This window comes from Acanthochromis polyacanthus, chromosome 17 (assembly GCF_021347895.1).
Source record: "Acanthochromis polyacanthus isolate Apoly-LR-REF ecotype Palm Island chromosome 17, KAUST_Apoly_ChrSc, whole genome shotgun sequence".
In the NCBI taxonomy this organism is placed as follows: Eukaryota; Metazoa; Chordata; class Actinopteri; family Pomacentridae; genus Acanthochromis; species Acanthochromis polyacanthus.
In genome coordinates this window covers 950,245-964,258 of record NC_067129.1, presented here as the reverse complement: position 1 = coordinate 964,258, position 14,014 = coordinate 950,245, and the positions used below count along the sequence as shown (strand labels likewise).

General features: G+C 37.9%; 1 protein-coding gene across 5 annotated transcripts in view; it reads left to right on the top strand.

The window, feature by feature from the left end:
* The first annotated feature begins 3,446 nt into the window (after window positions 1–3,446).
* usp28 (ubiquitin specific peptidase 28) overlaps window positions 3,447–14,014 on the top strand; it is a 29,938-nt gene continuing 19,370 nt past the window's right edge. For 2 of the 5 annotated variants that reach the window (XM_022204835.2, XM_051937332.1), the window contains exons 1-5: window positions 3,448–3,649; window positions 8,124–8,198; window positions 9,819–9,942; window positions 10,955–11,042; window positions 11,986–12,148. In XM_022204835.2, the coding sequence (XP_022060527.2) occupies window positions 3,605–3,649; window positions 8,124–8,198; window positions 9,819–9,942; window positions 10,955–11,042; window positions 11,986–12,148 (495 nt within the window). In that variant the 5' untranslated portion in view covers window positions 3,448–3,604. Of the gene's footprint in view, window positions 3,650–8,120; window positions 8,199–9,818; window positions 9,943–10,954; window positions 11,043–11,985; window positions 12,149–14,014 lie in introns of all 5 variants that reach the window. The other 3 variants (XM_022204834.2, XM_022204833.2, XM_051937333.1) reach the window with 2 other exon arrangements.

Here is a 14,014-nt window from a genome sequence, read left to right as displayed (position 1 = left end):
AATAGGACACACAATGTTGGTTTTGTGCCCTTAATTTATCCATAACTCTAAAAATGAATTTCTTCTGTTGGGTATGAGTTCGTTAATACACGATATGCACAACAAGCATGTCCAAAATGACACATTTTGAGTGTTAAAGTCTTTAAAACAAACAAAAAAATGTACCGAAAGACCTTAAGAAATGCTTGAAAGTTATTCCCACACAATTAAATGCTTTATCTATCTATCTATCTATCTATCTATCTATCTATCTATCTATGTATATATATATATATATATATATATATATATATATATATATATATCCAGGTCAAATTGTGTCAAGACACTTTATTTTTATATTTTCTTGTCATATTTAAAATATGACAAAGTAAAAAATTTAAACCTCTTGACTAATCCAGTTTATTATTTGTTTTTTAAGAGACTAATGGACAATTAAAATAACTTTCTGCACTAAAACTAATAAACATGAGGTCAAATAGAAGGAACAGTTTTAAATCCTGCAGTCCCACGACGACAAGAATAAAGTTTGTGAACAAAAACTAAATCTGCTGCTGGATTCCATTAAAGTCCTAATAAATGATAATAAAGTGTGATACTAAAGGTTTGTGGAGCTAAAAATCTCAAAGTAAAGATATCAAGTTGAACATCTGGATGGAGGCTGATAAAAGTTGACCTCCCTTCATTTCTCTGGAGCAACTCCATGGATTTTAGGGATGCTGGTTAAAGACCTGCTCTTCTAGTCGTCTTCCTTCTAGTCGCTGTAAAAAGTCACTCCATCCTCGAAGACTTCAACACCTCTTCATGACAACTTGTTCTGACCTGGTGGAAACTCCAGAAACTCGGGGAAACCTGTCGAGACTTGGATTTTTGAAAAACTTGTCGGGCGGGGGAAGGTGTGGTGGGTGGAGGTGGGGGGGTAGAGGGGGGAGGCTGCGACCCACCTCCCCTCTGGTCTGACTCCACCCAGAATCTGCCTTGGCTCCACCCATGTGGTCACTTGGAAACTACGATGTCAAAGGGACGACGAATTTATGTTTTTTTAATCTGATCTGTAGCTCAGTGAGTTAAGGGTTTGTCTATGGAGCTGCAGGTCGCTGGTTCAAGACTGAACTCTTCTTAAGTTTTTGAAAAACTTAGACAAGGAAAGACAAACACCAGTGGTGGGACTCAATCCTGCTACCTTCCACTTGGTAGTCTCTCTTCTTACCCCCTGAGCTACTCACTCAGATACTAATTCTTCTTTTTTTGTGCATTTATCATCTATTTTTTGCTGTTTTTGAGGGGTTTTTTTTAACTTGAGTCTCGACTCGACCGTTTTTCTCAGGAGGTTGGACTTCAGCCTTTGTGCTGGAGGGTTGAACCCTCAGTTCCAAGACTTTCCAAAGCCTCCACACCTCCCCAGTCCTCAGGACCTGAGCTTTCACACAGTCTGAGGACTGAAATGTTCTAAGTCCCACAGTAGATCTCTGTTAGATTTAACTTTCAGACAGTCCAAGGACTGATATCTTCTAAGTTCTTGAGCAGTTCTCTGTTAGTTTGAACCTTCAGACAGTCTGAGGACTGAAGTTTTCAAAGTTTCTCAGTACTTTCTCTGTTAGTTTGAACTTTGTGGTGAACAGAAGCCTTAAAACTTGTGACCATGAGTCTTGATTTCACATTTAGACCATCCATCTGAGTTCTTCTCAGACCTTCACCTGTGGGTTCTTCAGAAATCCTGAACAAACTTTGATTGTCTTCACTGAACAGTAAAGTTTGTGGAGATCAGAAGGTAACATTAGTTTGATCGATGCCTTCAACTACTAGTAGACTTTATGTGGAAAGTAGTTTTCTGAAATGAGCTCTTAGTAAATCTGTCCACAGTCAAACCAAGAACACAGAAAGAGGAAATGTTTGAAGAAACAACTTGATGTTTTCATTTCAGACTAGAAAACGCTTTAAGACCTTTATCTGTTTTTGCTCTTTTTCATCGTTTTATCGTCTCTTCTGTTTAATTTGATCTTCTAAAGTCTAACTGGTGTCTTTTCAAATGTTTTGTCTTTAGTTTAATTCTTCTTCAATGTTTAGTTTTGCTCTTTTCTCACCTTTTATTCTTTTCTAATGTCTGATTTGATTTAGAATAGAATAGAATAGTCCTTTATTGTCATTGTAGCCAGTACAACGAAATTTAAAAGTGCCAGACAGTCAGTGCATCATTAAAAAAGACAACACAAGTTAATAAATAGAAAAAACAGTAAATAAATAAATACTCAATCAGACATTGATTTTGAAATATTTTGTCTTTTTAATTTTTTGTTTTTTCTAATGTTTTATCAGCTTGTTTTAGGTGGCAGCATAGCTCAGTGGGTAGAATGGCCATCTTGTAGCTGGAGGGTTGCTGGTTCAAGCCTCAGCCTGTTGTGCTCATGTTGAGGTGTCCCTGAGTAAGACACCTAACCCCTGATGGGTTGTGGTTAGCACTGTACATGGCAGCTTCTGGTGTGTGAGTGTGAGTGTGAGTGTGAGTGTGAGTGTGAGTGTGAGTGTGAGTGTGAGTGTGAGTGTGAGTGTGAGTGTGAGTGTGAGTGTGAGTGTGAGTGTGAGTGTGAGTGTGAGTGTGAGTGTGAGTGTGAGTGTGAGTGTGAGTGTGAGTGTGAGTGTGAGTGTGAGTGTGAGTGTGAGTGTGAGTGTGAGTGTGAGTGTGAGTGTGAGTGTGAGTGACAAAATTTTCCTTGTCTTTAATTTTTAGATTAAATCTTTAGTTTGTCTTTTTAAATGTTTTACACCTTTTAATGTTTAATTTTCTTTTTAATTGCTTCATTGTATTTTCTGTTTAATTCCTATTTAAAGATATATTGTCTTTAAGATTTACTTTTCTAATTACACATTTATTTTTTATAATTATGGATCATTTTCAAGCCATTTTGGGCAATTTTTGAATCACTTTGGGGAATTTTTGAGTTATTTTGGAGACGTTTTGAGTCATCCCACCTTAATAAATGGAACACAATCCAGACTATTTCTGCATGAGCTCATTTTATTGTTTAGTTGATTAGAAGGTGGTTGGTATTAAATTGAAGTTGTTTAGTTGACATTTTAGTGATATCCAGTCTTTTTTTTTATTGATAAATGATTGTTTACATTATAAATAATTATGGAATTTGTAAAGACCTGATCATAATGAACATAAAACATCAGTTTTCTTACTTTTAATAAAATGTACTCAGATACACTCCTCAAAATTTGCTCTTGTGTAGCTTCTCCTTTCTAGTTTTATTTTGTTTGATCAGTTTCTGTTTTGTAGCAGTTGGATTCTCCTCTTGTGCACACATTATATTGATATTAAATTAAATATATTCATAAGAGGAAGTTGTTCTTCGGTGAAGTTTAACCTGCAGGTAAAATACAAACTGAGGTCAGAATCTTTTTTTTTTTTTTAAAGTGTTGGTCCACAAATGTCCCGGCCTTCACGTGCGTCTCTCGGGCGTGCGCGCCGCCCGCCCGCCTTGACAGGTGAGCGCGCGCAGCTGTGCCGGGCGGCTCCGTGACCGCGGATGGAGGAGGTCTGAGTCCGGAGGTCGGTGCTACACAGGGGGCAGAGAAAACCCGGTTCTTCCGTCTGAGAATGAGAGCTGAACAGTCTGAAAATGGAGAAAACTCTACGAACTCGGTGAGAAAAAAAAAACGAAAAAGAAAGCCCGGAGCCGCTGATTAACACGATGTCTGAGCTAACACTAACCCTGTGTTGTGTGTGGAGTTGACCCCCCGAATTTGCATTTAAATAAACGCGTTTTAAACTTGCATCGAACATTTCTATATGTGAACACTGCTTGAATACACATATTTAAACTTTTCACAATATTTCGAAGGCACTCTTTAATTCGGCTGGAAAAAATGCACCCAACTTGTATTTATTCATTCTAAAAATCATACTTCTAAAACTAATCACTGACGGATGTGGCTGAGTGGAAGTGAATTATGTGGAAAATTACATCTTCTTTACTAATCTGCTTGTGAAAATAACTTATTACTTAAAATTACGCAATCATTTTAATTAGCAAGTACTAATTATGTACAAACAGGAGTCACATTGGTCATTAATATTACATTTCACAGCATCTTCCACCCACTGCTTCATCAACAGGCCTTTCTGATTAGTTCTGTGTTATTTCAGCACACACTGCCAGGACTCTGCTGATATTATGTCCTGATTCTGTGTTGCCAACAAGTCAAAATCTGTGTCTTCTGTTTGGCATTGACATGGGAGGTGTATGAGAAAGAGAGAAGGGTAAAAAAGAGAAAGGCCTCCCCATGGCTGGTGGCACAGTGAGTGGAATGATAAACAGAAGCCTGTGCTATCCATGTCAGCGGTCTAAAATAGAGGGTCTCAGATAGCCCCCCTGGACTCCATATAAGTCTGCTCGGCCGTCTCTTGGCTTCCTGCGTGTGTGACAGAGAGATGCCATGACATGTCCACCTGCTGTGGGGAGGGCAGGCTTTATTTAGCCGCCTCGCTCATGTTATTTCTCTTTAGGGCTCAGAACACATGACGGCCTGCAGGCGTTTGTGTTTACGGGTGAAGAGGTGGCACACAGGTGGTGGGACAGTGCCCCAGATAGCTTCCTCAAAATGGTGTATGGATGTAGGTTAAATGAAACTGTAGGTTATAAACACAGAAACAACAGGACCACAGGAATTGTAATATTACATGATATCTCAGACGCTGACCCAGTGTGCTTTCATTCTGAGAAAAAAAGGTCTAATTCAGACCATAAAGAAGACATTTCACTGTTTATTCAGCCTTATGTGTGAGCAGTGACTTCCTGCTACAGATGGTGAACAGATCAGTGAGTGGTATCAATGCTGACATCTAACCTGGTAAGAAAGAGGGTCAGGGAAAGTCTCAACAGGAGTCGCTAAATGTGGCTCCATAGTTAATTATTGTGACCCAGACAGCATGTGGAGCCAATAGAAGCATGACAGTCTGACATTTGTCCTTCAGCTAAATACATACAGACCCTTTACAAAGAATTAGAATATCATGGAAAAGTTTATTTCCATAATTCCATTCAAAAAGTTAAACTTTCATAGATGATAGATTCAGGGCGCACAATTTAAGTGATTTCAAGTATTTGCATTGCCTGAGAGTTATGGAAGCCCACATTTCCTTGATACTTGCCGTCAGCTCTTCGTTGTTTTTGGGTCTGGTGCCCCTCATTTTCCTCTTGAGAATACCCCATAGATTCTCAGTGGGGTGTAGGTCTGGTGAGTTTCTGGCCAGTCAAGCACTGTGATGGTCATCAGACCAGGTTCTGGTGCTTCTGGCGGTAAGGCCTGAACCAGGTCCTGCTGGAAGATGAAGTCTGCGTCTCCATACACATCCTCAGAAGAAGGAGTCATGAAGTCCTCTCAAACATTCTAGTAGACTGTTGTGGTGACCTTGGATTAGGGATGGGCGATATGGCCAAAAAATAATATCTCAATTATTTTTTTTTTAGTTATCTTGAACATTTACGATTTTAATGGATTTTTGTTGTTTCTTTGCGGTCTGTTTGCTATGGCTAGTGCTAGCCATGCTGCACTCCCGTAGCTGCAGCACTCTTCCATTCTTTAGGAAGCCTCTGCTGGAGGTGCTGAAAGAGGTTAGTTGTGCTGCTACTCTTCGTTTTCACAGTACTTTTGCAAACCTTGCACATGACTGTAGTTTGCTCTGTGTCAGTCTGGTCAAAGCCGAACCACTTCCATATAATCGATGTAACATGAGGCCCTTTTCTCGCGACCAACTCTTCGTCTGCTGTTCTGTCCGCCATGACGGGGGTGTGAGTGTTTTGGTGGAAGGAGATGAGAGGCGGAAGCAAACGCCAGTGCAGAAGAAGAATCTGTATTGTTATATATTTAAGCTCACCTCGATTTTACGATTTGGCAAATTTTCAAATCGTCAGGTTTTAAAAATGCAAATTAATGGAATTAATTCGATTTATCGCCCAGCCCTACCTTGGATGTAAGAAAACAGAGTTTACCAACACCTGCACTGACTGACTCTGGACATTTCATACTTGACCTCCACAGCTTGGGTTCTGTTCCTCACCCGTCTTCCTCCAAACCTTTGGACCTTGATTCCCGAATGAACGGCACACTTTGCTTTCATCAGAAAAGAGGACCTTGGACCACTGGCCAACAGTCCAGTCCTTCTTCTCCTTGGTCCAGTTGAGACGCTTCCTGTTCAGGCTCAGAAGTGGTTTGACCCGAGGAACCCAACAGTTGTAGCTGCCTCCTGGATGCGTCTGAATGTGGTGGTTTTTGAAGCTGTGGCTCCCGCCTCATTCCACTCTTTCTGGATCTCTGCCACATTCTTTAATCTTCTCTGAAGCCCACGGTCGTCTCTTTTGCTGGTGCATCTTCTCTTGCCACATTGGAGTGGCATGGCTCAGTGGGTAGAGTGGCCGTTTTGTAATCGGAAGGTTGCCGGTTTGATCCTTGGTCCATTGTGCTCATGTCAAGGTGTCCCTGAGCAAGACACCTAACCCCTAACTGCTCCTGGTGGGTTGTGGTTAGTGCCTTACATGGCAGCTCCTGCCATCAGTGTGTGAATGTGATGTATCATGTGAAGTGCTGTGGATAAAAGCACTATATAAATTTTACCATTTATTCTGCCCTTCCACTAGACTTTCCATTGATGTTCTTGGACACAGCACTCTGTGAACAGCCAGCCTCCTTAGCTATGAACTTTTGTGGCTTACCATCCTATGGAGTATCACTGATGGTCTTCTGGTCAGTTGTCAAGTCTGCCGTCTTCCCCACACTGAACCAAACTGAAGCAATTTAATGACACCAGAGGAAACCTGTGCAGGTGCTCTGAGTTTAGTAGATGATTAGTGTGTGACACTCAGTTTAAAACATTCATGCCCTGCAAAATGTGGGCTGATTTCTTCACAGTATTCTGACTGTTTGAATTCTTGTTTTCGTGGGTTTTATGAGCTGGAAGCCCAAATTATGTAAAAAAAAATAAAAATAAAACAAATAAATACTTGAAATCGTTTGAATTGTTGGTGCTGAATCTATAATCTATGAAAGTTTAACTTTTTGAATAGAATTATGGAAATAAATAGACTTTTCCATCCTATTCTATTTTTTCAGAAAGGGTCTGTGTATTCATATTTGCTCCAATGTGAGGCCTGCAACATGTCCTCTGTTTACTCAAACCCACTAACTGTCTAATCACTAATTCAAAGTACACTGTAGGAAAATGAAAATCTGACAGCATTGGTGTCAAGATATATATTTAAAAACAGTGGAGTACAGTAGCTTTTAAAAGTGGTTAAAACTTGGAAATAACAGCAAATATCTTCAAAAAAGTTTTTAGCTGCTCTACGTGAAGTAAAACTGTTATTTTACAGTGACACGATGTAAAAGAACAAATCACTCTTTCTAAAATGAAAAAATGCATTTATTACGTGGACATTATCTCCAGCTTTGGCCTGTTTGTTTGTTTGTTTGTTTATCTGTGTTTTTTAACAGTCAACATGCACGTCTAAAAACCTTTTTTCTTTGATTTTGCTGGACATTATCTGTGTTTTATAAAAGTAGGAAAAATCTGTAAAGTACATGTTTTGAACCTATTTTTAGCCCTGAATATGCATAATATTTCTTTCAAATGAAGACCTGTAAAAATATTTAAATATAGCATTAAAAAAACAACAAAAACCTGTCATTTTATGGTCAAATGTTGTAGAAAAACTTTATTTTTTAACTCTTTTTTTTCCATTAACATGTAAATTAATACTTTTTTGTGATCTAACTATCAGAAAAGTCTTTAAAAATCATTTTTCCAATTCTCAATATGCATATTTTTCTTTCAAATGATTGCAAATGTTTGTAAAATAACATTTTTTTTTTTGCTGATTGTAATTCAGTAAAAACATTGTAGAAGAATGTATCACCATTTGTAAAAACACAGATTTTTGATGTGAAAATTCTTTCCAGTTTTGGCTTGTTTCTCTATGTTTAACACATAAATGAACACCTTTTTTCCTGTGATTTTTCTGGTTTTTATCCTTAATTAAGCACAGCAGGGGGAACAGTCAGTTCATGTCCATTTTGACAGTGTTAAAGTTGTTTTTTTTCTCCGTCTTTCCGGGCAGCAGAGCGAGATGCTGATCAACCAGCTGAAGGAGATCACTGGCATCCAGGACCAACAGATTCTCTACAGAGCTCTGAATGTAAGAAGAAATTAATAAGACAGCTGGCGTCTCCTCTCTTGTTTTTAACCCTCCTGTTGTCTTCATTCACGGGCACCAAAAACTAGTGTTTCCTTGTCTGAAAATAATCCAAAAATTCCCCGAATTTCTGAGAATTTGCAAAACCTTCAGGAATAAAATTCCAATAGTTCCTTAAAAGTTTCCCTTAAAAGTTTTATTTTTAAAAAATCCCCCAAATCTGACAAGTAAATTCTTGTAAATATTTTCAAGAATGAGTAAAAATCTTCCAAATAATCCTAAAAATATCTAAAGTGATTACATATATTTATCAGTAAAACTTCTAATATTTTCTTTAAGAACATTTACAGAAAAATCAACCAACATCCAGCGAAATTCACTGCATTTTGTTTGATTTTTATGCGAATGTTCTTAAGAAACATTTTTAACATTTCTTTTTTTCCACCAAAAAAAGCTCAAAGATTTCCCAAAAATGTTGAAAATGTGGACATCAGAAGTTTCACTGTGAAAATTATTTTTTTCTCCACATTTTCAAACTTTAAACAGATCAATCTTGACCCACAGGACGACACCAGGGTTAACAGAGGACTGTAATCACACTGCTTAGATGTTTAATCTTGTTTCAATGTGTTACAGCCCCACATTTACTCAGTTACTGCTGATCATTTCTCTTCTTTGACCCGGAGCAGTTGATTTTTGTGGTCAGTAAATAAAAACTGATCTCATCCCTTACAGTCTTGTTAATTATGGTAATTAGGCTTTTGTTTTTATAGTATTTAAATGTATAACTACCTCATACTGACCTAATTTGATCATGAGTGTTCCTCATCAATGACATGATTTAGGTGAAATTTATTTTGGAAGCCTGCTTCTGGCATATTTTAATAACTCATACACATTATTACATCTTTTTCTACATATTTGTTATGTTTATTAAATAAAAGTAATCACCAGAATTACCTAGCAGCTAATTTAATGTGTTAAATAAACCAGAGAGGACATTAAAGTTGCTATACTGAATAGATTTCCTTGAAGCAAGTTTATACTTGAAATACATCAAAGATAAATAAATACCTAAATCACTAGGCTCTAATGCTCGTTTTATAGAAAATTAGTAATGCAGTGGATGAAACTGTGAGTTTTTGTGACTTTTAATTTAACGTAGCATCAATAATTAACACTAAAAGATGTTTTAAAGCAGTTTCTGCTACTTTGACCTCAGAATATTCTGGAAAATCCACTGCTAAAGCCACACTATAAAGTATAGTCCTCAAAACTGTCATTTAATTTTTAATACTCATGTTTGAGTATTAAAATTAATAGCAGCCTTATGAAAGTGCTAATTAGACAAACAGTGCATCATTCAGGCAGAAAAACAGCAAAAACGAGTTCCTGTGCAAAGTGAGAAATGTTTGTGTTCTGCTGGTTTCAAACACAAAAAAGGGCATTTTTTGGATTTATTCAACTTTATGTGAGCATATTTCTGGGTTATGTTGATGTCATTTGTTCTATTTCACTCCTATGTGCTTCAGATGTTTGTTCTTGAGGTTTATCGTAAAGCTCGGTCTAATAATACCCGACACAGTTCCTCTTATCTCGTCCTCCTCCTCGTCTCTCTTCCAGGCCAGTCAGGGTGACATTGGACAAGCCGTCGGCCTCCTCACAGCCCAGACGGCAGAACTTCAGGACTCTTTAGAACCACAGGAGCCGGGGACGTCTGGAGAGGCAGCATGGGACGGCCAGAAAGGTTCGCCGTGCGCAAAACAAGCTCGTGAAATAGTCTTACTGCCTTAAAAAAGGATATGATCTCTCAGAAAACTGCAAACTGATACAAACCTGACAGTCAGAGTAACACTTCCAGCACAAATGGCAAATTTTGAGCTGGAAAAGCAACCAGTTTAGAAGTTTTAGTAAGTGAATGATGAAGATTTTGTACTGAAAATCTGTAGGTTCAAGACATTTGATTAAAAAATGCTTTGTTGTTATAAGAAAGTGGGGCACACAGCTGTTTGAACTTAAAGTAAGACATCAGTGTTCCATTCAAGATGTGTTTTTAAGGCACTGAATGTAAAGCTCGCTCCAGCAGCGTTTATCTGGGAAAGAGGAGCAAAAAAATTGAAGTTAAACAATTTATTAAGCACTTATCTCCAAAAATAATGTCATCTGCTGTAACACTGTGCTTCTGGCCATAAGTCAAGAATTCAGAGGAAATTTCATTCAAATGTTTAGCTTAAAGTGTTCATATTTTATCTGCAAAAGCATCAGAGGTCATCACACGTTTCTGAATCTTATGGTGAGCATTCATTCAGCTTATTTTTAGTCAAACACTTTCCATAGAATAAGGATGAAGACGTGTCGGGTTGCATTTACGAAGTATTATTTTATAAAGAGCTTGATAACAGTTTAACTACAGTTCGGGGGTTTTGGTCTCATCATTGCTGCCTGACCGTCTTCAATCTGACCATTTAGTTTTTATTAAAGTGCTAAAATGTTGACTGAGTCATCCGTGTGTAAATCTGAGGTCACATTAGTTTTTCAGTTAAAATTCTTAAAGGAGTCGGAATCACGTCGATTTTTGAACCTTTTTCTTGGAGCCGATCTGTGGATCGATGTTTGAAGTCCCATAACTTTAGAAATAATCCTGCTGGGATCCTGAGATTTTGACATCCAACTAGTGTTTCCTCTGACCTCAGATTCACATACAGAAAAGAATCAGACAGATATGAGATGGTCAGACATGAAGTTTCTGGTTTCTGCAGGACTTCCTAAAGATGAGCTCCAGACGGCCATCGAGCTCAGCCTGCAGGAATCTCACAACGCTCAGGAGGAGGAGAGGGAGTTTCACAGGTACGTTAGACCTGGATTTTTAGACAACGCTTGCTTTTAGTGGTGTCTTTGGCCGTGTTGTTCTTTATTACTTTCTGTTTTTAAGTTTGAAAACTACACTAATTACATGAAACCTGTTTCTTAGTAGAAGTAGTGTTCAGCTGCATCCAGAACATATGAGAACGTTTTGCTAGTAGCTTCATTTTGTCTGAACTTTAATTTTCCCTGGCAGTCAATCAGAGAAAATTTGAAAAAAAAGAGCAGAAAAGCTGTCCTTGTTTGTTCTTCTGACATTAGTTTTAGGAGCGGTGCTGTGGCCCAATGAGAGTCACTGTTTCATTGAATATTCTCTCAGCAGAACAAATCTTCAGTTATTCGACCATTAATGACTCCAAGATGAAGCATCTTAATGTCTTCTGTGATTTTTCCTTTCACGCTAAAGGCTGTTTTTTGGTAGTATAATGGTAGTATAATTACTGTTGGCATGTCTACACGCTAATGAAGAACATGATAATCACTACCTGCACCACAGAATATTAGCTTTTGTCATTAATTCTACTCTGAAGTTTGCACTTCAGTATGAAGTCACAGGGGTGCCACATCAAAATATAAATAAGTAAATAAATGTAGAAATATAAAGAGAAATAAATAAAAGGAAAAAACACAAAAGGTAAAAGCAAAGACAAAATTTTCCTTTTTATTTCTTTATTTCTCTTTATATTTCCACATTTATTTATCTATCTTTATATTTCCATATATATTTATTTATATTTTGATGTGGCACTCCTGTGACTCCATACTTCAGGAGTTTTCTCCTGCTTTGCCACACATTTAGTATTTTCCTGTGAGACTCTGCAGGGCTTTAGCTCATAAAGGCTTTAATATAAAACACAGAGCGAGCCGTCCTGTGCTCATTAGAGCCGTCAGATGGATGTTTTCAGGAGGTTGTCTGATGGTTCTGCAGGGCTCTGGAGGTCAGCGCTGAGGAGAACGCAGCCAGAATAAAGAGGAAGAGGTGTGAGGCCCAGAGCGACCTGTGCAGCCCTGCAGACTGGATCCGGCAGGACGACTGGCCCGTCGGCATCCGCAACGTAGGAAACACCTGCTGGTTCAGCGCTGTCATCCAGGTGAGAACCACGGACCGCTTTTAACGTAAAAACAGTAACGCTGAACGTTCTGCTCCGTTTTGGTTCTCTAAGTCAGATAAAAAACAAAAACAGCAGCTGCTGTGGTGCTTCATGATGCTTTCTGTTAACCCTCTGTCGGCCTGAGGGTCAAACTGACCCGTTTTACTGTTAAAAATGTGATTTAAACGTATATTTTCACATTCTGATGTCCACATTTTCAACATTTTTGTGAAATTTTTGAACATTTTTTGGTGGAAAAAAGTTTCTTATAAATATTGACAGAAACAGAAAATTATATTAGAAGATTATTATTATTATTATTATTATTACATTAAGAATATTAGAAGTTTTACTGACATATATGTAATCACTTTAGATGTTTTTGGAATTTTTTGGAAGATTTTCACTCATTTTTAAAAAAATATTTACAGGAATTTTCTTGCCAAATTTGGGAGATTTTTTAAAAAAAACTATTAAGGGAAACTTTTAAGGAATTATTGGAATTTTCTTCCTAAAGGTTTTGCAATTTTCAGAAAATTGGGGGAGTTTTTCGCTGAATTTTTGGATTTTTTTCAGACAAGGAAACAATATTTTTTGGTGGATTGGTGGATTTTTCAGTGAATGTTTTTAAAGAAATATTTTTTTAAACATTTTTTCCAACAAAAAATGTTCAGAAAATTTCCCAAAAATGTTGAAAATCATCAGAAATCAGAAATTTCACAGTGAAAATGTTTTTTTTTCCACATTTTCAAACTTTAAACCAAAGCAAAAATATAGTAAAAATACAGAAAAAATATAGAAAAAAAATTGAGTGAAAATGCAGTAAAAATATAGAAAAAAAATCGAGTGAAAATGCAGTAAAAATATAGAAAAAAATCGAGTGAAAATGCAGTAAAAATATAGAAAAAATCTAGTAAAAATCTAGATTTAAAACGGGTCAATTAGACCCGCAGGATGACCTGAGGGTTGAACTGACATCACAGACGGCAGCATTCTCCGCTCTGAATCATGCAAATAAAGCTCCACATCAAAAGGCAAACTGTGGGCGTCTTCCTGCTAAATCAGAGCAGCGTTATTTTTCTAATTCTGTTATAAGTCCATTCCTCGGCCGGGCCTATCAGGTGGCTCGTTGGAAACCAGAACCCCGCTGAGAAGCTCGGGCTGTGAGCGTAATTAAATAGCGAATGATGCGAGGAAGCGACGGACTTCCCGGCCCAACGCTGAACGGACGGAGATTGTTTTGTCTGTGCTGAACTCAGATATGCTTCTACATCAATCCAGAAGTCAACCCCCCGCAGCACAGAGGTTATTATATAGTTGGAATACAAACGCTGCTCCAGTGATGCTCTTTTGTTTGTCTTTTTTGCTCCAACCGGACTGATTGTTGTAGCAGCGGAGCCCAGATAAAGCCCTAAAAAGCATCGGTGCTATCAGATGGGAGCTGAGTGACCGCATGATTCAGCTGTCAGCTCATATTCCCTCTATTATCCTCTGTGGCATAAATTACAGTAAAACTCAGATAAGCCGTAATTGAATTTCCTCCTCTAATGGAAATGGATCAAGATATTCAGAAGTGCTCAGAAGCTGCCGTCAAAAACCGCTCGACACACGAGACGCATCGACCGGGTTTAATGCCTTTAGTTTATCTAAAAAAGCACAAGAGTCTCAAAGCAAAGCGGTGCTAAAATAATAAACAAAGAAACTTATCTGCAGGTTTAATTCCATTCTGGGTTCTGTTTACAAGCAGCTCTGTCCTCACCGTTTCTAATGCACAACATGTGAACGCATTTCACTTTGGATTCAGTTTTCCAGACTTTAGAAAATGAACAAATTCCTCCAAGGAAGCAAATTAAAACCTGCAGGTGG